The 27491-nt window shown below is 45.8% G+C and overlaps 1 protein-coding gene across 3 annotated transcripts in view; it reads left to right on the top strand.

Annotated features, from left to right (window-relative positions):
• Positions 1 to 26971, top strand: part of Pibf1 (progesterone immunomodulatory binding factor 1) — a 182155-nt gene extending 155184 nt beyond the window's left edge. For all 3 annotated transcript variants that reach the window (XM_052190803.1, XM_052190804.1, XM_052190801.1), the window contains 2 exons: positions 16961 to 17131; positions 26657 to 26971. In XM_052190803.1, coding sequence (XP_052046763.1) covers positions 16961 to 17131; positions 26657 to 26707 — 222 coding nt within the window. In that variant the 3' untranslated portion in view covers positions 26708 to 26971. The remainder of the gene's footprint in view (positions 1 to 16960; positions 17132 to 26656) is intronic.
• The last annotated feature ends 520 nt before the right edge of the window (positions 26972 to 27491 follow it).

Below are 27491 nucleotides of genomic sequence, written 5' to 3'. Positions count from 1 at the left end.
ACACACAGTCCCTCACTGCACACAGACCGTGTGCACACACAGTCCCTCACTGCATACAGACCCTGTGTACACACAGTCCCTCACTGCACACAGGCCTCCTGTGCACACACAGTCCCTCACTGCATGCAGGCCTCCTGTGCACACACAGTCCCTCACTGCACACAGGCCTCCTGTGCACACACAGTCCCTCACTGCATGCAGGCCTCCTGTGCACACACAGTCCCTCACTGCACACAGACCGTGTGCACACACAGTCCCTCACTGCACACAGACCCTGTGCACACACAGTCCCTCACTGCACACAGACCCTGTGCACACACAGTCCCTCACTGCACACAGACCCTGTGCACACACAGTCCCTCACTGCACACAGACCCTGTGCACACACAGTCCCTCACTCCACACAGACCCTGTGCACACACAGTCCCTCACTGCACACAGACCCTGTGTACACACAGTCCCTCACTGCACTCAGGCCTCCTGTGCACAGACAGTCCCTCACTGCACGCAGACCCTGTGCACACACAGTCCCTCACTGCACACAGACCCTGTGCACACACAGTGTCCCTCACTGCACACAGACCCTGTGCACACACAGTCCCTCACTGCACGCAGGCCCTGTGCACACACAGTCCCTCACTGCACACAGACCCTGTGCACACACAGTCCCTCACTGCACACAGACCCTGTGCACACACAGTCCCTCACTGCATGCAGGCCTCCTGTGCACAGACAGTCCCTCACTGCACGCAGACCCTGTGCACACACAGTCCCTCACTGCACGCAGACCCTGTGCACACACAGTCCCTCACTGCACACAGACCCTGTGCACACACAGTCCCTCACTGCACACAGACCCTGTGCACACACAGTCCCTCACTGCACGCAGGCCCTGTGCACACACAGTCCCTCACTGCACGCAGGCCCTGTGCACACACAGTCCCTCACTGCACACAGACCCTGTGCACACACAGTCCCTCACTGCACACAGACCCTGTGCACACACAGTCCCTCACTCCACACAGACCCTGTGCACACACAGTCCCTCACTGCACACAGACCCTGTGTACACACAGTCCCTCACTGCACTCAGGCCTCCTGTGCACAGACAGTCCCTCACTGCACGCAGACCCTGTGCACACACAGTCCCTCACTGCACACAGACCCTGTGCACACACAGTCCCTCACTGCACACAGACCCTGTGCACACACAGTCCCTCACTGCACGCAGGCCCTGTGCACACACAGTCCCTCACTGCACACAGACCCTGTGCACACACAGTCCCTCACTGCACACAGACCCTGTGCACACACAGTCCCTCACTGCATGCAGGCCTCCTGTGCACAGACAGTCCCTCACTGCACGCAGACCCTGTGCACACACAGTCCCTCACTGCACGCAGACCCTGTGCACACACAGTCCCTCACTGCACACAGACCCTGTGCACACACAGTCCCTCACTGCACGCAGGCCCTGTGCACACACAGTCCCTCACTGTACACAGACCCTGTGCACACACAGTCCCTCACTGCACACAGACCCTGTGCACACACAGTCCCTCACTGCACGCAGGCCTCCTGTGCACAGACAGTCCCTCACTGCACGCAGGCCTCCTGTGCACAGACAGTCCCTCACTGCACACAGACCCTGTGCACACACAGTCCCTCACTGCACGCAGGCCTCCTGTGTACACACAGTCCCTCACTGCACACAGACCCTGTGCACACACAGTCCCTCACTGCATGCAGACCCTGTGTACACACAGTCCCTCACTGCACACAGACCGTGTGCACACACAGTCCCTCGCTGCACACAGACCGTGTGCACACACAGTCCCTCACTGCACACAGACCCTGTGCACACACAGTCCCTCACTGCATGCAGACCCTGTGTACACACAGTCCCTCACTGCACACAGACCGTGTGCACACACAGTCCCTCGCTGCACACAGACCGTGTGCACACACAGTCCCTCACTGCACACAGACCCTGTGCACACACAGTCCCTCACTGCACGCAGGCCTCCTGTGCACAGACAGTCCCTCACTGCACGCAGACCCTGTGCACACACAGTCCCTCACTGCACACAGACCCTGTGCACACACAGTCCCTCACTGCACACAGACCCTGTGCACACACAGTCCCTCACTGCAGGCAGGCCCTGTGCATACACAGTCCCTCACTGCACACAGACCCTGTGCACACACAGTCCCTCACTGCACACAGACCCTGTGCACACACGGTCCCTCACTGCACGCAGGCCTCCTGTGCACAGACAGTCCCTCACTGCACGCAGACCCTGTGCACACACAGTCCCTCACTGCACACAGACCCTGTGCACACACAGTCCCTCACTGCACACAGACCGTGTGCATACACAGTCCCTCACTGCACACAGACCGTGTGCACACACAGTCCCTCACTGCACACAGACCCTGTGCACACACAGTCCCTCACTGCACGCAGGCCTCCTGTGCACAGACAGTCCCTCACTGCACGCAGACCCTGTGCACACACAGTCCCTCACTGCACACAGACCCTGTGCACACACAGTCCCTCACTGCACACAGACCCTGTGCACACACAGTCCCTCACTGCACGCAGGCCCTGTGCACACACAGTCCCTCACTGCACGCAGGCCCTGTGCACACACAGTCCCTCACTGCACACAGACCCTGTGCACACACAGTCCCTCACTGCACACAGACCCTGTGCACACACAGTCCCTCACTGTACGCAGGCCCTGTGCACACACAGTCCCTCACTGCACACAGACCCTGTGTACACACAGTCCCTCACTGCACACAGACCGTGTGCACACACAGTCCCTCACTGCACACAGACCCTGTGCACACACAGTCCCTCACTGCACGCAGACCCTGTGCACACACAGTCCCTCACTGCACACAGACCCTGTGCACACACAGTCCCTCACTGCACGCAGGCCCTGTGCACACACAGTCCCTCACTGTACACAGACCCTGTGCACACACAGTCCCTCACTGCACACAGACCCTGTGCACACACAGTCCCTCACTGCACGCAGGCCTCCTGTGCACAGACAGTCCCTCACTGCACGCAGGCCTCCTGTGCACAGACAGTCCCTCACTGCACACAGACCCTGTGCACACACAGTCCCTCACTGCACGCAGGCCTCCTGTGTACACACAGTCCCTCACTGCACACAGACCCTGTGCACACACAGTCCCTCACTGCATGCAGACCCTGTGTACACACAGTCCCTCACTGCACACAGACCGTGTGCACACACAGTCCCTCGCTGCACACAGACCGTGTGCACACACAGTCCCTCACTGCACACAGACCCTGTGCACACACAGTCCCTCACTGCATGCAGACCCTGTGTACACACAGTCCCTCACTGCACACAGACCGTGTGCACACACAGTCCCTCGCTGCACACAGACCGTGTGCACACACAGTCCCTCACTGCACACAGACCCTGTGCACACACAGTCCCTCACTGCACGCAGGCCTCCTGTGCACAGACAGTCCCTCACTGCACGCAGACCCTGTGCACACACAGTCCCTCACTGCACACAGACCCTGTGCACACACAGTCCCTCACTGCACACAGACCCTGTGCACACACAGTCCCTCACTGCAGGCAGGCCCTGTGCATACACAGTCCCTCACTGCACACAGACCCTGTGCACACACAGTCCCTCACTGCACACAGACCCTGTGCACACACGGTCCCTCACTGCACGCAGGCCTCCTGTGCACAGACAGTCCCTCACTGCACGCAGACCCTGTGCACACACAGTCCCTCACTGCACACAGACCCTGTGCACACACAGTCCCTCACTGCACACAGACCGTGTGCATACACAGTCCCTCACTGCACACAGACCGTGTGCACACACAGTCCCTCACTGCACACAGACCCTGTGCACACACAGTCCCTCACTGCACGCAGGCCTCCTGTGCACAGACAGTCCCTCACTGCACGCAGACCCTGTGCACACACAGTCCCTCACTGCACACAGACCCTGTGCACACACAGTCCCTCACTGCACACAGACCCTGTGCACACACAGTCCCTCACTGCACGCAGGCCCTGTGCACACACAGTCCCTCACTGCACGCAGGCCCTGTGCACACACAGTCCCTCACTGCACACAGACCCTGTGCACACACAGTCCCTCACTGCACACAGACCCTGTGCACACACAGTCCCTCACTGTACGCAGGCCCTGTGCACACACAGTCCCTCACTGCACACAGACCCTGTGTACACACAGTCCCTCACTGCACACAGACCGTGTGCACACACAGTCCCTCACTGCACACAGACCGTGTGCACACACAGTCCCTCACTGCACACAGACCCTGTGCACACACAGTCCCTCACTGCACGCAGGCCCTGTGCACACACAGTCCCTCACTGCACACAGACCCTGTGTACACACAGTCCCTCACTGCACACAGACCGTGTGCACACACAGTCCCTCACTGCACACAGACCGTGTGCACACACAGTCCCTCACTGCATACAGACCCTGTGTACACACAGTCCCTCACTGCACGAAGGCCTCCTGTGCGCACACAGACCCTGTGCACGCACAGTCCCTCACTGCACACAGACCCCTGTGTACACACACTCCCTCACTGCACGCAGGCCTCCTGTGCACAGACAGTCCCTCACTGCACACAGACCCTGTGCACACACAGTCCCTCACTGCACACAGACCCTGTGCACACACAGTCTCTCACTGCACACAGACCCTGTGCACACACAGTCCCTCACTGCACACAGGCCCTGTGCACACACAGTCCCTCACTGCACACAGACCCTGTGTACACACAGTCCCTCACTGCACACAGACCGTGTGCACACACAGTCCCTCACTGCACACAGACCGTGTGCACACACAGTCCCTCACTGCATACAGACCCTGTGTACACACAGTCCTTCACTGCACGAAGGCCTCCTGTGCGCACACAGACCCTGTGCACTCACAGTCCCTCACTGCACACAGACCCCTGTGTACACACAGTCCCTCACTGCACACAGGCCTCCTGTGCACAGACAGTCCCTCACTGCACACAGACCCTGTGCACACACAGTCCCTCACCGCATGCAGGCCTCCCAAGAGCTGTGTGCTGGGCTTCTTCCCATTTCACAGGAGCAATGCTCACGCTCATGTGTTCAGTCTGTAGAATGTTAACTCTCCTTGAATTTGAGTCGCATAACTTCAGTTTTTGACAAAATGTTACTTTGTATTTAGGCAGGTGTCAAACTTAGTGTCTTCCTGCCTCAGTCTCAAAAGTACTGGGAATACAGATATGCCCAGCCATTTGAATTTCTTTGCACCATTATGTCTCCACTTTAGAGAACACAGTAAAAGTAGTCCTAACTGTTCTGCTCTGCTTCTGCCACATTCTTTCAACCTCTTCTTTAAATTCTTTAATACCTTTCTTGTTTCCTGCACATAAATCTCTATCTTGTGTGAAGCAATAAAATATCTCATCCTAAAAATATTTTATCTGGGGGAGGGGAGACCTGGAAAGGGGAAAACATATGAAATGTAAATAAAGAAAAGATCCAATCAAAAAAAGGAAAAAAGAAAAGAAAACACATATATATGTGCATGTAAACATATAATTCAGTCATCAATGAAAAATATTTATCTGTGCATAAATACCCTTTTGTCTTTTTCTGTTAGACTTTCATATCTGTTATGTGCTGTAGAGACTTGTCAATTTCAGAGTGTCCTTTATTTTGTTTTTAAAGAATGAAATATGTATTATTTTAAGAGTTTATTGAATGGATATTGTTTTAAAAGAATGGGTACACTTGCCTGGCGGTGGTGGCACACGCCTGTAATCCCAGCACTCTGGGAGGCAGAGACAGGCGGATTGCTGAGAGTTCCAGGACAGCCAGGGCTACACAGAGAGACCCTGTCTCAAAAAAACCCCCCCAAAAAAAAGAGTGTGTACACTTGTCTGGAGTTTCTGTTTTTTAGATTTGTGTGGAGGTTGCAGGACATGTATGACATGTGCATATGTGGAAGTCAAAGGGGGAGTTGATTTGACCTTCCACCTGTCCTGGATGACCCTCCTGTCTTGCCGTAGGGGTGAGGTTTGCAGGTGTGCACCCCCACCTCAGCTTTACACACTGGAGTGCGATGCAGATGAAACTCAAGCTATCCAGCTTGCAGAGCAGACAGGGCCACACGCTGATTCTTTGCCAGCCCTGATCTTTGTTAATTAGAAATGAGTAAAACCTCTTGCTCTCATCTATCCGCCCTCTGTTTTTATGACTTCCTTTGAATGATAGTAGCTTATGACAAAAGACACACATACACACACAGTCTCTCTCACACACACATACATACATACACAATCTCTCACACACACACACACACACACACCACCTAAAAAGCTCCATGTCTCTTGAAATGTGCAGTGGCAAAGAGAAAATACTAGCAGCGATATTAGGTTATGGTCAGAATTAACGGTATTGATGATATTCTGATATAAATTAATAAGTGAATGAACTTAGCATTCACATGTCGAGAAGCCAAAACTGAGACAAGAATGGAATGTTTTGAGCCCGGTGGAGTGGGGGGGGGGGGGGGCGGTGGTGGGTGGTGGGTGGTGGCTGCGGCACACACCTTTAATCCCAGCACTTGGGAGGCAGAGGCCGGCGGATTTCTGAGTTCAAGGCCAGCCTGGTCTACCGAGTGAGGACAGCTAGGGCTACACAGAGAAGCCCTGTCTCAAAAAAAAAAAAAAAAAAAAGAATGGAATGTTTTGAATCCAAGTCAAAGAGCATGTATACCCTGAAGTAAACTTGTGTTCACAATGGAGGGTCTGGGTTAAAAGCTAAAACTGATGCTGAATATGAATCACAGAGGAAAAAAACATCAAAGAACTTTTAGATGATACACTTTCATGCCAAACCAATAAAGGCCAGAGACAGAGAGCAACTGAATGAATGCATAAGGACAGGACAGGCAAAGTCAGCCCGCGCTGCTCCAGGGTATGGACACCAGTTGTCCATAGTGCAGTATACATTTATTATCTATACATAAAAATGTGTGTGTGTCTATACTTCAGTGTGGACATACTTCAGTGTTTTCATACTTCCATGTGTTCTTACTTAAATGTGTTCTTAATGTGTTTACACTTTACTATGTCCATTCTTCATTGTCTTCAGACCTCACTAGGTTCACGCTTCTTCAAAGTGTTCACACCTCAGTTTGTTCATTGTAGCCTTCTCTCCCACCATCAGTGAGGATAGTGATCAGTTACCTCTCGATGTAGTCACTCAGCAGAACATGGCTTTCGTGCTGAGCGTTCAGTCTGTATGGGGTAGAGCACCACACATGAGTGTACCACCTCAAAACATCGCAGAGGCTGAAACATATTACACATATGGAAGTAAAGAGTGAAGACGGTAAAACATCCCTTCTCTCTCCTCAATAGATGCACTAGGTATTTAGAAAATAAAGGACAGAAAGACAGACAAGCGGGTCTATGGAAGTGGCTCAGCCAAGGCTGGAGATGCCGTCCATGTTTGACTTGGTTTTGCTTTTGTTGGCAGATGGGGTGGGGGCAGTATTGATTTTGGTTTGTTTTTGTAGCTCAGTAGAGAAAAGCTAAATTGATCATTTGTCTTTATTTTTCAAGCTTGAGCTACTGGCCATATGGTCAAAGGAGATATCTTTTTTTATTTTTTATTGACTCATAATAATTGTATGTATTTGTGGAATACAATATGCTAACTCAATACATGTAAACAGTGTGTGTAAAGAGAGTACTTTAATTGTGTGTGGATCTGGGTTAAATCATGCAAGCTACCTTTCAAACCTGGAATTATATATCAAAGGCCTTAACAGCAGCCCGTGATTATATACATAATCTACACTTTGGACCCAGAAAAACCCTACATTTGGATACTGTTTTTTCTTCTTTGTAACAAAATGAATTTGACTAGACTTCTCCAGACTACTAATTCTCATTTTAAAAACTGAGATGCTATCCACTTCTTATATAATAGCCAAAATTAAATTTTATATAATAGACAACCTGAAGCCTGGCACATTGGAAATATCCAGTGAATACTAGTCTCTGTCTCCTCGTCTCCTCCACCTGCACTTTGTCCACTGTGAGGCACAGCCAGTGGTGAGGTGAGGCTGCCCGACAAATGAGAAAACCACTTCAGAGTCCGGCTGAAGAATTCTGAAGCATATGCTGAGACTATTTTCTGACACTTTGCCATGTAAAAGCTATTTTGATTATTGTTTCCTTTTGTAACTGAAGTCTTAGAATATGGAATAAGTAACTTTTAGAGCTGGGGACTCTCTATTATACAGCCCCATCTGCCCTAAAACTCACTCTATATACTAGATTGGCCTTAAACTCAGAGATCACCTGCCTCTGCCTCCGCCTCTGCCTCCCAAGTGCTGGGGTTAAAGGTGTTTGCCACAGCATGCCTGGAATATGTAACTTTTAATTAAATTTACATGGGCAGGATGGTGGACCCAGAGCTTTGTACACACTAGGCAAGTGGCACTGAGTTCTGGAGCCAGGAATAACCTTCAGCCCTCTCCTTCTATCTCCACTTCCTAAGTGCTGGGATTAAGGCACGTGTCCCCTCATGTGTCCCCAGTCCAGCCAGCAATCAGATTTCCTTATTAAAAACAAAAGAAAAATTCATTTCTTTTAATATGAGAGTTAAAATTAACAATGTTGCTGTTACCTGTAAATACAGATACTCCTAAACCTACAGTGAGGTTATGTTTCAGTAGACTCACCATATTTTTAAAATATGCTAAATCAAAATACATTTAAAACAATTTACCAAACATTCTAAGTGGCTAGCTTTGAATGTTCTAAGAATACTTCTACAAAATTATCAAGCATAAAGCCTATTCTGTATTAAAGTATTGATTATCTCATGCCCAGGTGTGTGTGCGTACATACATACATATGTGCGTGTGTGTGTGCGTGTGTGTGTGTGCGTGTGCGTGTGTGTGTGTGTGTGTGTGTGTGTGCGTGTGTGCGTGTGCGTGTGCGTGTGTGTGTGTGTGTGTGTGTGTGTGTGTGTGTGTGTGTGTACTTGCACTCACCAGGGCATGCCTGTGGAAGTTGGTAGACAGTTTGTGGGAGTCAGTTCTCTCCTTCTGCCATGTGGATCCCAGGATTGAACTCAAGTCCTTACATTCCGTGGCAAGCAGCACATTTACCCACTGAGCCATCTCACTGGCCGCTTGAGCAAGTGGGTTAATATTGTACTGTAAGTGCAGGGCAGGGTGTCTGAGTTCTCTCCATGGACACTGATAACGCATTGGGCGGAGGACTGTCAGTCAGAGCCCAGCTGAACAGCCAGTGCCCGCTGTCGCTGGAGACCAGGTGCCTGTCACCAGGAACAGTGGTGCTGCCTCCCTATAATCCCAACTCGGGAGGCAGCAATGCTAAGAGGATTGTAAGTTCTAAACCAGTCTGGGCTACTTAGCTAATAACAGGCTAGCCTTGTCTGCAGGGAGTTGAGGAGAGAGGGAGAGGTGGTGGAGAGAATGGAGAAGTCAGGATGCTCTATATAGTAGATAGTTTACTGGTACTGTAATAAAACTCCATACCCAAAAGCAACTTGAAGAAGAAAGGATTGATTTCATCTTACAGGCCTCAGGTCACACTCCATCATCCAGGGAAGTCAGCAGGAATCAGAGGCAAGGACTGAGAACAGACTGGCAGAAGCCACTTACTGCATGGCTCACCCTGCTGCTTTATAGAGCCTTCGAGCACTGTGCCCTGACTCATAATGGACCAGCCTCACATCAATCACTAACTTGTAAAAACAGTGTCCCGCAGGATTGTCCATAGCTCAGTCTGATACAGGCATTTGCCCAAATCTTCAGTAGTGGATCATATCAGTAGTAGAATCATAGACATTCTAGCTTGTGTCAGGTTGACCAAAAAAAAACCCAGCTAGCCAGCATGCTACACCCTTCACTTCCTTCTAAAACATTTGTGTGGGAGTGCTCTGCCTGCATGCATGTCTGGGTACTATTCGTATGTCTCGCATGTCCATGGAGGTCAGAAGAGGGAGTCATATCCCCAGGACTGGAGTTACAGATCATTATGAGCCACCATGTGGGTGCTGGGAATTTAATCTGGGTCCTCTAGAGGAACAGCTGGAAATCTTGATCTTTGCACCATCTTTCCAGCCCCCTCTTAATTTTTTTTTTAATTCTGTATTTATTTTGTGTGGGGAAGCAGGTGGATACCACAGTCACTGTGTGCAGGTCAGACTAGTTGTGGGATTGGTTCTCTCCTTCCACTTCGTGGAGCTTTCTGACCAGATCTAGGTCCTTGCTTAGCGCTTAGCAGCAGGTGGCTTTATCCCAGAGCCATCTTTCTACCTTGGCTTCTTCTTTTTATTTCCTTTTTGTTGCTTCCTTGATTGTTGATAGGTTTGTTGGTTGGTGTTTGGTGGTTTGGTTTGGTTTGGGTTGGGTTGGGTTAGGTTGGGTTGGTTGGTTTAGATTGGGTTGGATTTGGTTTGGTTTGCTTTGGTTTCGTTGGGTTGGGTTGGATTGGGTTAGATTTGGTTTGGTCTGGTTTGCTTTGATTTGGTTTGGTTTGCTTTGGTTTTCAGTTTTGAGATAGGGTCTCACTACATAGCTCTGGTTGTTCTAAACTCCCTATGTAGACCAGGCTAGCCTTGAACTCAGAGATCCATCTGCTTTGGCCTCTCAAGTGCTTAGATTAAAAGCATCAACCACTAGAGCCAGCTAGCCCACCTTTTTGTCTTTGAAATTTTCTCTTTTTTTTTTTTTGGTTTTGTGTTTTTATTGGGGTTTATCACAGGCAGGAGCTGCCACCACAAGGATGCCCCTCCCACCAAGCAGGTCTGTTCTAATCCTCCTGCACTTTCTGGACCTTTTTCTTTTTCTTTGTGCTGCTCTTTGTGCAGCTAGCAGCAGCCTCAGGCTCCTCCTTGGAAATTTTCCTTTTCTTCTTAGGGGTCATGGGGCTCCACTTCCTCCTTGGGTGAGGATTTCTTTCTCTTAGGAGCACTTATGCTGCTAGTGGCCATCTCTTCAAGATCACTGGACAGTCTTTGAAGGTTTCTAAAGCAAAATGCTTTCCTTAAAAGAAGACATGATAGTTCACAGCTGTAATCCCAATACTGGAGACACTGAAGCCGACGCAGAATGATTGCCACAAGTTTAAAGTTAGCCTGGGCTACACTGTGAGTGTGAGACCCTCTATGGTTGCTTACAAAGACCATGCCTCAAAAAAACAAGTAAATAAAAATATATACTATAATTTAAGGGCTGGAGAGATGGCTCAGAGCACTGACTACTCTTTCAAAGGTCCTGAGTTCAAATCCCAACAACCACATGGTGGCTCACAACCATATGTAATGAGATCTGATACCCTTTTCTGGTGTGTCTGAAGACAGCTACAGTATACTTAATTATAATAATAAATTAAATATATATATATATATATATAATTTAAAATATACCTTTAAATGAAGTTTATGCAAAGTATGTTCTTGACTTAAAGCCAGATTGATTTCTACCTTATATAACCTAAAGCCAAAACTGTACAGAATTGTCTGGCTGGTTGGTCCTGACATGTTGTTGCTCATATATAAAAGCACTTCCTTGTACTCCAGGGGAGCACATAGTTTGTATTATACTTTTCAGAGCTACTTTCATCGAGAAATGCTATCTGTGTGTCCCCCTGCCAACATCTTTGCAGAGTTTACAACTTTGAGCAGTTTATTGGCATCAGCTATGCAATACCATTAAGCACTGCTCAGCAGTTGAGCTGTGCTAACATGCCGCCACTGTGCGAATCCTTAACAGCAAGTGGCAAGATGTGTGCTTTTAGGATTTCTCCTAGAGACTGGGTAGTAAACAGTCACCATCATCGGGAATGTCATGTGCAGCCCTATAGCTTTCACTCTGCCGTTCTAGAATCCTGTGCTACACGGGGTGTTTTGGGGGGGGAGGGGTCTCAAAGGTGGCTCAGGCTGGGCTTGAATTTTCAGTATTCCTTCCTTAGCATCTTAAGTGTGCGGGATTGCTGCCATACCCAGCTCACTATATACAGTTTTTGTTTTGTTTTATCTTTGATTTAGCCTTCATTTGTAATCAAATAGTTCTTCATTTGTTAAAGTAGTGAATGCCTCATTTATTCTCATAATTATAATCATTTTATTACTTTACATACCAGAACAACAGAAGTTTCTTTTATCTTGGAAATGACTTTTTAAATCAGTCATCAGCCAAGAATAAGCTAGAATTAGACAGAATGAAGGGACACTCACGTTTGGGGAAGAATTCTGCATTCTTCATGATAGCCCTAGAGTGAGACCTGCTAGAAAGATCATCATACCCACACAAATGGTGAAATATATATATATATATATATATATATATATATATATATATATATATATATATATATATATATATATATAGTGTGTGTGTGTGTGTGTGTGTGTTTGTGTGTATGGTACACATACACAGTGCAAAAAAGACTTCAAAGAGAGGATACAACAGCCAATCGTTGGTGGTGGCACGTGCCTTTGATCCCAGTACTCATGCAGAGGCAGGAATCTGAGTTCAAGTTCAGTCTGGTCTACAGAGTAACTTCCATGATAGCCAGGGCTACACAGAGAGACCCTGACCCAGGGAAGGAAAGGAGGAAGGGGAGAGGGGGAGAGGGAGGGGAGAGGGAGGGAGGGGAGGAAAAGATAAGAAAGAAGATAAAATGTGCCAATATACCCAATAAAATAAGTTTCAGAATAACAGTAAGGCATCAATCCTAAAAGTAGTCTATAGAAAGTCTGTCCCACTAATGCTGGTGCGTAAACCTATAATCCCAACCCTCAGAAAGCTAAAGCAAAAAGATCCTGAGCGCAGTCTGGGTTATGCGGAACATTCTCATTATCCTGAACCACACCATAAAACCATACTTCAAAACAATAAGGAAAGGACTGAAGAGATGGCTCAGAGGTTAAGAGCACTGACTGCTCTTCCAGAGGTCCTGAGGTAATTCCCAGCAACCACATGGTGGCTCACAACTATCTGTAATGGGATCTGATGCCCTCTTCTGGTGTGTCTGAAGACAGCCACGTTGTACTCATATACATAAAATAAATAAATCTTTTTTTAAAAAACTAATTTTTTTAAAAGACAAAAAAATAAATCTCAAAAACCAGCATCATTATGAGCCTGGCACTGTGGAATTTGAGTCTCTGTGTTGGTGAGAGAGAGAGAGGCAGGAGGATCAGAGAAGTTCAGGCCCAGCCTTAGATTCACTGTGGGATTTGAGGCATGGAAACCTAGGCTTACATTAGATCCTGTCAAAAAAAAAAAGGGGGGGGGGCAGCTGGAAAGATGGCTGGGGGTGGTAGTGGTAAGAGCACTGTCTCCTCTTCTGAAGGTCCTGAGTTCAAATCCCCACCAGCAAACACATGGTGGCTCACAACCATCCATAATGAGATCTGACACCCTCTTCTGGAGTATCTAAAGAGAGTGACAGTGTACTTACATATAATAATAAATAAATCTTAAAAAAAACAACAACAACTAACAGAAAGGCACGGTTTAGCCAGGCAGTGGTGGTGCACGCCTTTAATCCCAGCACTTGGGAGGCAGAGGCAGGCAGATTTCTGAGTTCGAGGCCAGCCTGGTCTACAGAGTGAGTTCCAGGACAGCCGGGGCTATACAGAGAAACCCTGTCTCGGAAAAAACAAAACAAAAAACAAAAAAAGACCCTGCTTAGCTCTTTCCATTGTGAGATAAGAAAAAGACAGAAAGTGTGAAAAGAAAACCTTTTTAAAACAAAAAGTAAAAAAAAATCAAAGTACAAATAGGAACTTAAAGCCCAGAACAGAGGCAAAAGAATCTATAATGAAAAGCTCTATTTGTCTACATAGTGAGTTTGTCTACATCAGCCTGGGCTGTCCCTGAGATACTGAACATAGTAAGACCTAGTCTCTAAAAAATGAACCTCAGTAACTGGCCTAAGTGAGTCTAAGTATTGATAACGTATTAGAGGAAGAATCTAGGGGCCAGCAAGACTTACTGCCAAGCCTGAGAACCTAAATTCATCCCCAGGAACCACATGGTAAGAATACTACTCCCCTGACCTCCACACACTAACTGTAGCACAAGCATGTCCTCTAGTACACACTGCATGCGCGCGCACGAGCACACACACACACACAAACCACAAGTAATAAGTAAATAAATAAATGTAATATTTTTTAATGTAGAGACAGAGGGTTGTGAGTTCAAGGTCAGTCTGTTTTATATAGCAAGTTCTAGGCCAACCAAGGTTATACAGTGAGCCACTATTTGAAATAAACATCATATATGTATATGTTTAAGTAGTATAAACATTTGTATTGCTATATGTTAATATGTTTATATTAATATATTAAGGACTCAGCATATAGCCAGGCAGTGGTGGCGCACGCCTGTAATCCCAGCACTTGGGAGGCAGAGGCAGGCAGATTTCTGAGTTCCAGAACAGCCAGGGCTACACAGAGAAACCCTGTCTCGAAAAACCAAAAAGAAAAAAAAAAAGACTCAGCATATAAGCTAAAATCAAAGAGCTATCTTGTTCTGGTGTGCACAGTATCAGTGGATCCTAATAGGAATTTTACCAAATCTGGCTGCTTTTAAAGTGTTCTTTCTGGATTTCAGAGACCATGTTAATATTGTTTATGTACTCAGATGAAAGTAACACTCTGATCTTAGCTTCCCAAATTGTGGTAATCATAGTGTAGATGAAACAAAGATATTAATCTCCCTTCTAATCTTCTGATCAACATCAAGGAAAATCTGTTTCTTGAACCTGCTTCTATACACACCAGCAAAAGCAAAAGAGAAACTATGTGGTTTTGATCAACTAAGAAAACATCCTTTTCCCCTTTCCCATTAAGTGCAAAAGCTCAGCTGTACGTGACGCTGAGGATGTACATCACTTGGTAAAAAGGTTGCTGGGCTATGGATGTGCCATCCATAAACACATCACCACATAAGCAGGTGGTACAAGCCTGTAATTCCAGCATCCAGGAGGATCAAAAGTCCAAAATCATTCTTGCCTTCAAGGAAAATTAGAGGCTAGCCTGGACTACCAGAGGAAAAAAATTAATAAAATCTGTTGCAACTGAATAAGCTTAACATCAAATCAATGCTGCATTCTTTACCATAAATTAAATAACACAATCTTGGAAGCAAAATGGTTCCAGAATGGCCCCAATCATTGTGATTTCGTTCACACAAGACATCAGTGGCACTGCAGAAAGGAGAGAGGAAGGACTGCAGCACTGTGGGTTCCAGCTCCCCCCTGGCCCTGGAGTTAGAAGGCAGCATGGCTCAAACTCTAGTCTGTTTTAAAATATCTACTCCAGCCAGGTGGTTCTAAATAGAACTAATGACAGCCAGAGAAGAGAGGCCTGTAGGGACTTGCTCTGACCCAGCGCTGACGTCTATAAACAGATCAGGAGCAGGGAGCAGGGCACCCTCCTGTTACCCTAAGTTTTGTGTGTTGGCATGAGAACAAGAATTGCCTAGAGCAGAGCCTACCATTATTCTACAGATAAACAATGTAGTTCACCATTTCCCCCAGGTATTTGGGTTTGATGTATCAGTTTTAGTAATCATAAGCATCCACTAGCCAAAGTTTGTCAGGGAGGAAAATAATAGACTTGAAAGGATGTGGTTGCAAATTTCACTCTAAATTCTCCAAAGAGTTCAGCATAATTAATTTTTCACTCAAAAAGCAAACTAAAATCCAAGGGACGTGTTTAAAATCCCAACAGTGTGAAGCCCAAGGCAACGGGACTATCTTGAGTTCAAGGCCATCCTGGGCTACAAAGTAATAACTACATAGCATAGCACTTCTCAAATAAGTAAAGACATAAATATTCTGGAAAGGCAACTTGACAGGATGGGGTGTCGCTCAGTGGTGAAGTACTTGGGGCTGGCATACACAAGGCCAGAAAAATTAGAAAAGGCAACTCCAGCCACCTCCATTTATCATTTGTAAAAGGTTCCAGGACTCCTCCAGCCAGAGACGTGCTAAAGCTGTATTAAACTGACTAACTGAATGTGTGTTCTCTCTCTGCCTCTTTGAGTTTAGACTTGAGGAGGTAATAGCTGATCTAGGAGGCTAAGACTGCATGCCGCGCACAAGGCCTGGGTTTCCTTTCAGCAATTAAACAATAGTAATAGTTCCTAACCCATCTACTCAGCAAACACCTGCAGAAAACTGCAGTAGCACTCCAGGGGGCATTCCACAGCAATGGTGTCACCTTCTATACTTGTGACACACACACACATCATGGGGTATTTGTTGAAGCTCTGTGTGTGACTCTAATATGCAAAAAAAATCCTAGCAACCACAAACATATTAAAAGTTAATATATTGTACCCAGCACTTGCGAGGCAGAGGCAGGGGCTTCTCTGAGTTCAAGACCAGCCTGGTTGGTTTATAGAGTAAGTTCCAGAACACCCAGGGCTGTTACACAGAGAAATCCTGTCTCAATCAAAAAAAAGTTAGTTGTAATGCTGAAAGTATTGTCATATTTACTATTTTAAGAATCATATGGGATTGGAGAGATGGCTCAATGGTTAAGGGCACTGACTGCTCTTCCAGAGTCCCTGAGTTCAGTTCCCAGCAGCTACATGGTGGCTTACAACCATCTGTAATAGGATCTGATGCCCTCTTCTGGTGTGCCTAAAGAAAGCAATGGTGTACTCATATACATAAAATAAATCTTTTAAAAAATTAATAATAAACCATGTGCATTATTGTTATACATTAATGTTTTATTTTCACAACTTTCCTTTTATATGGTATAATTATTCAAGTATTTGAATACTAATAATACAGAATAATAATTAGTCTGACTGACAAGACCATCCTTACTGTTTTTCGTTGTCATATCAACAGGAGTTTGCAGCTATGAAGCAGATTATCGCTAATATGTGTAGTAAACATTCCGAGAACAATTTACTGCTAACAAAAATGGAAGCAGAAAGAATGACAGGAAATCACTCAAAGACTTTGACCATGCCAAGAGAACATGAAGATAATATATTTATACCTAAGCCAACGCTGTTTGTAAGTACAGCTAAAAATATTTAGAATTTTAATCTCTGCTTCTCACTAAATATATTTTTTCTTCTCAATCATATTTGCTTTAATTAGTTTGGATAGTATTATGCAAAGGTCTAGCAATGTCTATATTAATCTATTTTCTAAATATATATACATTAGATGAGAGTTGGATTTTATGTTTCTAATGAGCATATTGAACTTGCTTAGAAATCATCCTAAATCTACATTTTTCCTTCTCCCACCTACAGGAACAAATTACAAGGGATTAAAAAAATTATTCTGCATGATTTTTGCATTTTGTGTATGCACTTGATGTGGCTATGTCTGCATATTCTCTGGGCTCATGTTTTGGGAGGATTACTACTGGGTCTGTTGTTTCTGCTCCTGGCCCTCAAGTTTCCTGTGACTTTTCAGTCTCCACCCAGGACTCGGGATTCTAGACTTGCATCACTGCATCCCGCTGTAGTGGATGCTAGACGTCCAGACTCAGACCTTTGACAAGCACTTTACCCACTGAGAGGCCTCCCCAGGGAATCATTTTTAAATTGCATAAGAATAAAAAGGGTAGAAACTCTCAGCTGCTTCTGTTCATTATAAAATGTTATGTTCTGAGTCTCTCCTACAGAATAAAAACAGTGCATGCTAACCAGTATGTGCCTGCCATCTCAGACACATGGGAGGCTTGGGCAAGGGAATTGTAAGTTCTAAACCAGTGTGATCAACTTTGATAAGACCCTATCTGAAGTTATTTTTCTTTCCCCGTGAGAGAGGTTTATTGTGGGGGAAGGGGGCAAAGCAGGCAACGGAGATGAAGGAAGAAAAGAGAGAATAAAAGTGAAAAGAATTTTTAAAATAAAATTAAAAGGGGCTGGATAGCCATAAAACAAAGGGTATTGGAGAGCACGCCTGTATTCCCTGATTGTGGCAGGCTGAGTAAGGTCACTAGGGAATTCAAGGCCAACCTTATCCACAGAGTGAACTGGAGGCCAGCCTGGGCTATGTAGGAAACCCTGGCCTGAAGGAAGGGATGGAAAAGTTTATAGAGAGCATCTTAGCAAATACTGAAAAATATGTGTTTCAGCAAATACTACAAGGAGTAAAAAGGTGGGAGACAGAGTGCATTGTGACTGCTCTGCTTCAACATGCTTGTCCAAGAGAAAACCTGAGGTTTAACTTGCAGTCCTACAAGACTCAAGACCAGAACATTTTTCTTTGATATTCCAGTTCAGTGAACCCTTGAACTTTAAGAAGAAATGTAAGTCCTCTAGATGCTTATAAAAAAACGAGTCGAGCACAGGCATTGTGCTCCCAGCCTCCTCTTTACACACTCAGATGTGGCCTCTCAAGATCAGTGGTATGGAAGATATTTGTGATTACGTAATCTACCCCGCCTTGCTCCTCCTGCGCTAGGGACTGACACCCCTTCTCACACTTGTGTGTGGCAAGGGCTCCACTCTGAGCTACTGTCCAGCCCTCGGATGTTTAGGAAGGTCTCATATCTATCGATAGGCTTTGCTCGGCTGCCTCTGCCTGCAGAGGCTGGGGTTACAGACGCATGCACCCACCGAGTGAGCGTCATCTTCCCATGTTAAGATGACAGAAAGCTTCAGTGTACTTGGAACAAAGGAGCCCTACTGGAAGGACGCGTGTTGTAGAAATGCAGGCGGAGGAGCGCAGCAAGCCATCCTCATCTGCAGTGGCCTTAAGGGGCCGCTGGGAAGCAGTGTGGCCCCTGAGCTCCCCATCCATTGTGTGGACTGTAGGCTCCTCCTTCCTCTGACCTAATCACAGCTCTTTGTCTCAAGACACCTTCTCCAGTTTCTAAGAAGCTCTTAAAACAACACACCCAGTAGCAAACTAAACTCTGGAGAGTGAGGCCAGCTGCAAACTAGAGTTAGCAGTGTGTGTGCAACTAGTAGCTCCCACTGGGTGCGTCTCTGGAAACCCACAGTTTAGCCTGTGTGCTCAGCATTTGGAAGGCTGAGGCAGGAGGCTAGCCTTAAGTTTGAGGCCAATACAACTTACATAGTGAGTTTTAAGCGAGCCTGGACTACAGAATGATAGAACCTATCTGAAAAAAAAAAAAAAAAAAAAACAACTTAATTTTTATTTCTAAACTCAGAAATGCTACTGTAGCCTCTTTTATATATAGCTTAGTGTTAAGCCCTTTGAAATAAATTTCTGAGTGAGCTTGGGATGAGAGAGTACAGGGCGAATGACCCCAGACAGTCTCATGTTTTCCCCGTATAAACCCATACCAGCGGGAACTCCTTGAAGTTGGGCTGTACCTGTGAGGACTTTGAAATCCATTTGTGTCCTGGCCTGTAGCATTAGAAAACAGGGTAATTATGTCTACTAAACACAGGCTCTCTCTTCCTTAGAAGTTGTGCTAGTTAAACACTAATAGAGTCTTAATCTCTGGCCTTTTCCTGGATGCCAGCAGTAATCCGGGGCTTACAGTGTCTGCTTTTATCAGCCACCCTTCCTTCTCTCTTTAACAAGCTTTCTTGGTGTGTTAGAATCGCAGAGTTATAGATTAATGCCTTAGTCGGCTGTGTCTGGATGGCGCAAAGGTTTTTGTCTTATCAGTTGATCGTCTCCAAAGCCCCCCTGGGACTACTGACTGACTGTGCTGGTGGGCTCCCAGTTATCTGCTCATGTGTCTGCACAGCAGCTCTCACAAAAGGTGGACTAGTTTACTTTGGGATGTGTTAACATTGTACCAATTAAAGTATTTTTATTAATTTGTACTGTTTCTCTATAAAATTATAAATATAATTAGCTTAAGCAAGCACAAACACATAATAATTAAGGTGGAATTCACAGTAACAAAAGATAATCATTAAGCATGTCTTGGTAGTGATACCTACAGCAATAAATGGAAATTGGCTTCATCTGAAAGAACTTATGTGAGTGGTGAATTTAAAATAAGGACTCTCTGCCAGGCAGTGACGGCACATGCCTTTAATCCCAGCACTCAGGAGGCAGGGGTGGTGGATCTCAGAAACCCTCTTTGGGCAGGGGCCAGGGACTCTTCTTATGTAAAAGGTTAATTGTGTTAATAACTGAGGAAGGTATATCAAACTTAGTTATACACAGCACCACTATATGGGTTGAAGAACCAAAAACTGTTAGGACAGTAGAATAAAAGAGTTATCACTTTATCTAAAGGTGAAATTACCAAAATAAAGACTAGCTGCTTGTGTAGCTGAATCATTATGCCCAAAAATGTTATCCATGGTCTGTTCAGAGTTAGAAAAGTTTTTAAAGGGTCCAACAGTGAATAATTTGTCTTTGTAAGCCACATCCATTCTCTGTAATATCTCGATTATATTTTGTTATATTGTTTATTTCTTTTTAAATATCCAATTCAGCATCTAACCCATATACAAACAGACCATGGGCATGCCTATTAATCTGTGCTCCATGTTATACTAATCACTTCATACTAATCAAGAGTCGGTAATGGAAATTTACAATCCATGCTAATATAATTTTTAGAAGTTCAAGCTTTGCTGATGTACTAGTAATAGCACATCACTAGCTAAACTATCTAGAAATGACGACTTCCTCATTTAATGAGTCAAATCAACCTATCAAAACTATTCACTTGGCATTTGTTCACACTTTGATAGTAACAAATGAGAATACGATGCTAGGTAGATGAGAGGTCATATGTTCAATCCTAATATAGTTCAAGGCAGCATACATTATAATTAATATATGAGCAAAGGCAGGCGTGTCCCAGTAGCAGGCATGATGATACACACCTGTCCTTGCAGCTGGGGTGCCTGATCACAAGTTCAAGGCCAGCTTAGGTTATACACACACACACACACATACACACACACACCCTATCAGAAGAAAACAGTTCACCCATGGAAGGCCCGACATAGATATCTTTGGGTGGTAGCTGAGTTTGAATGCAGTGTAATCCCACATTTTTATGCCAACAATTAGGAGGTAGAGGCAAGAGGAGTTTTGCAAATTCCAGGCCAGCCAGGGCTACATAAGATCTAAAACAAGATTCATATAAGTGAATGTGGTACTTCTATGCCTTCCTAAGCACACTGTGGCTTAGAGCTGTACATTGTCTTTGTGGTAAAGAACCATGCTTCCTGCTTTAGTTACAGCTGTGATCTAGCTCTGTTGTCCTGTGTGATCATGACCCAGGAGAAACACTGTATCAACTCTAAAACCTCATGCCCAGATTAACATAGAACTGAGCAGACACAAGCCACATCCCTTCATCTCCTTTGTGCTGAGTAATAGTATAGGCCAATGGGTTAGAAACCCCCCTGTTCACACTCTATACTATAAATCAACACACAAAAATAGACTGAAGTTTATTCTTTTCACTGTAAATATTTTAAGGGCTTCTCTCTGATTTGAATATTATACAATTACATACTGAAACATTACACACTAACACCTTACATTTATGCAGCTTTTATGTGTCTAATACTGGCAAGGATGAAGCTCCATGGTAGAGCATTTACCCAGCATGCACCAGGCCCTGGGTTTGCCTAAGAGCTGTGATAAAGAGCCAGGCCTGATGTGCTGTGCTCCCAGCACTCAAAAGGCAGGGGTAGGAGGCTTGCCAAATCCAGGAGTCTCAGCTCCATAATAAGGTCCTGCCTGTAAGGCACAGAGTACGCTATATAGGGTGTGAAAAGCATGGCATGTTCTGTAGAAAACACCAAAGCAGGGTGGGAGAGGGTCGAGAAGGTCTAGCCTCCTGAAAAGGTTGATGCTTGAGCCTGGCAGGAAGAGTGCCTGCCCAGGTGTGTGGGAACAGGCTCTCACCTTGCTGCCCTGGGTACAGGACTGAGGAAGGCTCAACTCAGACAGCGAGGACAGTGGGCTGGCCTCACACTCTTAGCAGAACCCCTGCCTCAGTGCTAGGATGAAAGGCATGGGCCACCATGCTTGCCACATGGAGGGACACTGTTTCCATCCTTTCCAGACGAGGCTTCTCTGTGTATAGCCTGTCCTGAAACTTACTGTCCAGACCAGGCTAGCCTCGAACGCAGAGATCCACCTGCCTCTGCTTCCCAACTGCTGGAATTAAAGGCGTAAGCCACCACCACCCAGACCTTGGGGGAATGTTTAAATGGCAGTATTCCAAGTAACAACATCTTTGCTGTTAAGTATAGAAGGCTATAGAATAAAGAAGGCTATAGAATAAAGTACTTGATATATATATATATATGGCAAGACATATATATATATATATATATATATATATATATATATATAGCATAACAGTTCAAGTAATTATCAGGAAATAATACATTTTCAATATTCTCTTCCACCCATCTCCAAGGTCTTAGAGGTCCATGGATGGCCTGACACTTCTGTGGGGCACAGCCTGGGGTGTCTGTGTCAGCTGTGCCCTGGCTGCAGGTGCACTACCACTCCTGATGTACCTGGTGCTGGGGACCACACCGGGCTTCTGCGTGTTAGACAAGCACTCTACAAGCAGTCTCTAGCCTTTCTGGTTTATTTCACTCAGTGTAGTATCTTCAAGATTCATGTATGTTATATTTCTTTTAAAAAACAAATACTGGGCGTGGTGGTTCATGATTGTAATCCCAGCCCTTGGGAAGCAGAAACAGGATTATCTGTTTCACAATTCAACAGAGATTCACAGTATACTGAAGGAGGAGAATGGACAGGTATAGGAATAGACTGGAGAGAACAGACCCTCCCCTGAGGAGACTTAGGGAAGGTGGGACATTCCAACCAATTGGAAGTAGAGTTAAAGAGAGTGCAGGGAGATGGATGGATGGATGGATTTTCTTTCTTTTTTATTCTTTCCCCATTTTAAGACAGGGTCTCTCTATATAGATTTTGAAGCCTGGAAATCTGTGTAGATCATCCAAGCCTGGATCTCCAAGAGATCCACCTGTCTTCCAGTTGCTGGAATTGAAGAAATGCACCATTAACCCTGTCTCAAAAAACAAACAAACAAACAGAAACCAGATATGGAGAAAATGTTTGTATAGAAAAAATTTAAAACTGGATGTGGTGGTGCATACCTTTGATCACAGTACTCAGGAGGCAGAGGCAGGCGGATCTCTGTGAGTTCGAAGCCAGCCTGGTCTATAAAGTGAGTCCAGGACAGCCAATGTTCTCATCAACATGGAGAAAGCCTGTCTCGAAACACTGGGGTAAAACAAAAAGCTTACAAGAAATAAGTTTAAAATTAAGTTCTTTCTAATATTTATCAAATACCAACAATACACAGAAATTATTTTAAAAATGTAATCTTTAAAGCGTGACTTGAATCCTAATCAGAAAAAGTTCCAAACAATCTGCTTCACCTTTATAAGGCTTTTTTAAAGAAATATTAATTGGATATCCAAATTTTTAATCCAATTAATATCCAATTTTAACCAGTGTCAAAACTTGGTCTTACACAGACGCCTGCTGCCAACTACTCTGATTAATATAGATCACATTTAGATTAAAAGTTAACAGTAAAGATATGTTTGCTCATTAAACCACCCTTTATTGAGCATCATTTTATGGCTTCCCACAGAGAATGCACAGCTTATTAAGTAGATGATTCAAGTAAACAACTGTAATGATTTTGTTAAGCACAGAGGCTAGGGCTGGGCGTGGCGCTCACTTGGTGGAGAGCACTTGCCTTGCACCCATGAAGCTCTAGAATCAGTCCTTAGAGCCAGGCGTGGTGGCCAGGTCGTAATCCTGGTACTAGGAAATGAGGATATGAGAGTCGGCGTCTCAGAACCAGCCTCAGCTACACAGCTGGTTCTTGTCACACGTCCTTTGGGAGGACGATACGGTCTGGTGTGGTACAGGCTAGCCTTGAACTCGCTATGTGTCCATTTTGCTTCTTGGTCTTCCTGCCTCTGCTTCCCAAGTGTTGGGTGCATCACCCGTCCACCAACATAGCTAATTTGAGACCTGCACGGGCTCTGTGAAACTCTATCTCAATAGCAGTAACAGGCCTGGTAGAGTAGGGGTGACTTCAAACCAAGGCCTGAGGCAGGATGGCCACCAATTACAGGCCAGACTCATCTTAACAACAAACTCTGTCTCAAAAAAGCAGAGAGGAAAGACAAGGGACCGCAGAGTACCTCACTTGAGGGTGATGGGTTTATGTGTTGTGCCATTTACTCTCCTAACAACACTGTGAGACCTGGCACTACAGTCAGTTCCCTTGGGGGTGGGGGGGAGGGGGGCGGAGGGGGGGGGAGACACCATCTGAGAGGATGGCTGCTCACAGCACATGGGAACTGTGCAATGCTATAGCCATTCCCAGGATTCAGAAGGACGCAAGGGATGAGAGTCTTCTGTGGAAATTCTGACGTTGTGATCATAGACTTTAGCTATTATCAAGCAGTAACCAGACAGAAAGAGAAGGGAATTAAATACCCAGCTTCTTCCTCTCCGCACCTGCAAACCCTCTCTGCTTCCTATTAATAAAACCTAATCAGAAAGTAGCAGAAGAGATGACTCACATAAGAACCAAGACACCCGGGTCCCCAGTGCCCTGGTCAGGTGGCTCCCAATCACCTATTCCTCCAGCTCCAGGGGGTCCTGTACCTCTGACCTCCACAGCACCTCCACTCAAGTGTGCATATCTACACAGAGACACACACAGAATGGAGAAAAATAAAAATAAGTCTTTTTAAATGTGAATTGACATAGCAAAACAAGGCCAGGCAGTAATGGCGCACACCTTTGAGCCCAGCATTTGGGAAGCAGAGGCAGGTGGATCTCTGAGTTCAAGACTAGCATGGTGGGGGCTGGAGAGATGGCTCAGCGGTTAAGAGCACTGACTGTTCTTACAGAGGTCCTGAGTTCAATTCCCAGCAACCACATGGTGGCTCACAACCATCTGTAAAGGAATCTGGTGTCCTCTTCTGGTGTGTCTGAAGATAGTTACAGTGTACTCATATTCATTAAACAAACAAATTAATTAATTAATCTTTAAAAGAAAAGATTACAGTGGTCTACAGAGCAAACTCTAGAATCAAGTTATTTAACTGGTAAATTCTACCAAACCTTTAAGAATGAAATTATACCAGCTCTCCATCATCTCTTTCAAAAATTAGAAACAATCGCCAGTCTGGGGGTTGGGAATGACTTGATGGATTTAGTAAGCATGCTTACCTAGCATGCCGGAAGCCCTGGGTTCCACCTCCACATAGGTCAGATAAGGGAGAGCAAGCCACATTTTCAGCACTTGGGAAATGGAGACAGGCGCGTCAGACGTTCAGGGTCGTCTGGGGCTTGCAGGTTTAATGCCAATGGGAAATACATGAGACCTAGACCCACAGGAAGTAATGGAGGGACCGAGTTCACAACCTACTTTACAAAGCCAGTCCTAATAATAGTAATTACCAAAAACTAGCCAGAAACATTGTAAGAAAAACATAGACCATTCACTTCATGAGCATGTCCTATGGACTCTGAAATTATTCTGTATAATACTCTAATGAGATATACATATCTTTAGATATTTGCCCAAAACCAAAGAGTTTGTATCTGCAGTGACTCTAACATGCACCCTGGCCTTCGGCAGCTGTGACAGATGTGCCCTGTGGTGAAGGAGGTGGGATGGAGATGAGGTGGCTCACTGGGAGAGGGCCTGCCGAGCACTCAAGAAGTCCTGGGTTTGAGCATTGCATAAACGGTATGCTAGCTCATGTGGATAGTCTGAACAGTTAGGAGATGGATGTAGGATCAGAAGTTTAATGCCTTCTTTAGCGAGAGTTCAAGACCAGCATGTGCTGCAATGGGGGCATTCTATGCCTGCCCTTTGGTTCTGCTGTGCACTAAAACCTGGCCTAAACCAAGTCTTAATAACTGAAATCAGATCGGAAGGATTGACACGTGTCCCCAGTAATCCCAGAACTCAAGAAATTGATGCAAGATCTTGAATTCAAGATCATTCTTGGCTAAATAATGAGTTCAGAGGCAGCCAGAGCTTCGGTGTCCCTGGACAGTGGCTCTTCCCCTGAAATAGATCGTCACCTTTCCTGCTGAAGCAGGGGAACGGATACAGGCCTGTGGGTTCCTCGCCAGCTCAGCCCCATATCTCACCCATTCTCAGTAAAGACTACCTCAGTCTCTACCAGCTCCAGAACCATAGAGGCCCTCAGAAAAGGCCGCACAGCGCAGCCCTCCCTTAGGCCGTCCCACTCTCCCCTTCTCTCTTCTGTCTGAGTTCCCTGTTAGGCTTGGGTTCGAGGCAAGGAGCTGGGGCCAGGGCCTGAGCTGGCTTGGGTGGCGATGAATTGCCTGGTGCCCTGTCACCTGAAGGTAAAAGCATGAAAAGACCCCACCCCACTAAGAAAGGACTCAGCAACCCCTAACCTAAAAGGGCAGTGTCAGATGCCTGGTAGGCGTGCAAATTAGGGACTGGGGCTTTGTCTGCTTACCCAAGAAACCCCAGATACCCCAGGCGGGTGTGCGGTCCTCTGCATCGCCTGCTCCTGGCAATCACTTCATTTAAATGAAATCGCTTCATTACCCTTTTTTTTTCTTTTTCAGACTAAAAAGGAAGCACAAGAATGGCCCAAGAATCCAAAGATGAAGGCCTAATGTTTGGTGTTGAAGAGAGCTGGAGCCTAACCAGCCAGGCCCTCCACTCTCCGCTAGAGTGGGCCTGTCTTATCATGTAGTCCTGAAGTGCTGCGTCTGTCCCGGAGAAGGTTCATTTCAATCATGTGCTTGATACTTTCAAATATAAGTAACTTAATGTTTATTTTCACTAATGTTAAATTAACAAATTTTAGAATAATCAGCCTATAAAGTACAAATAGTCATTTGTATTTTGTTATAAAATAAATGTTTTCTATCTCCTGACTAGATTGTATAGTTTTTATAAATATAGATTTCTTTTGTTGATTATTATTATTACATATTCACTTTACATCCTTCTCGTTGTCCCCCTCCTGGTCACCCCCTCCCATAATTCTTCCCCCACTCCCCCTTCCTCTTCTCCTCTGAGTGGGTGGGGCCTCCCTGGGTATACTTCCACCAGGGCACATCAAGTCCACTCCCACTAAAGCCAGACAAGGCAGCCCAGCTAGAAAAAGTATCCCACATACAGGCAACAGCTTTTGGGATACGCCTGGCTCCAGTTGTTCGGGACCCACATGGACTAAGCTACACATCTGCTACACATGTGCAGAGAGGCCTAGGTCCAGCCCATGTATGTTCTTTGGTTGGTGATTCAGTTTCTGAGAGCCCCAAGGATCCAGGTTAGTTGACTCTGTTGGTCGTCCTGTGGAGTTCCTATCTCTTTTGAGACCCACAATCCTTCCTCCTATTCTGCCATAAGAATCCCCAAGCTCCATCTACTGTTTGTCTGTGGGCATCTGCA

The sequence above is a fragment of the Apodemus sylvaticus genome, chromosome 8, assembly GCF_947179515.1.
Source record: "Apodemus sylvaticus chromosome 8, mApoSyl1.1, whole genome shotgun sequence".
In the NCBI taxonomy this organism is placed as follows: Eukaryota; Metazoa; Chordata; class Mammalia; order Rodentia; family Muridae; genus Apodemus; species Apodemus sylvaticus.
Note: the sequence above shows the minus strand (reverse complement) of the source record. Positions and strands in the feature narration are given on the sequence as shown.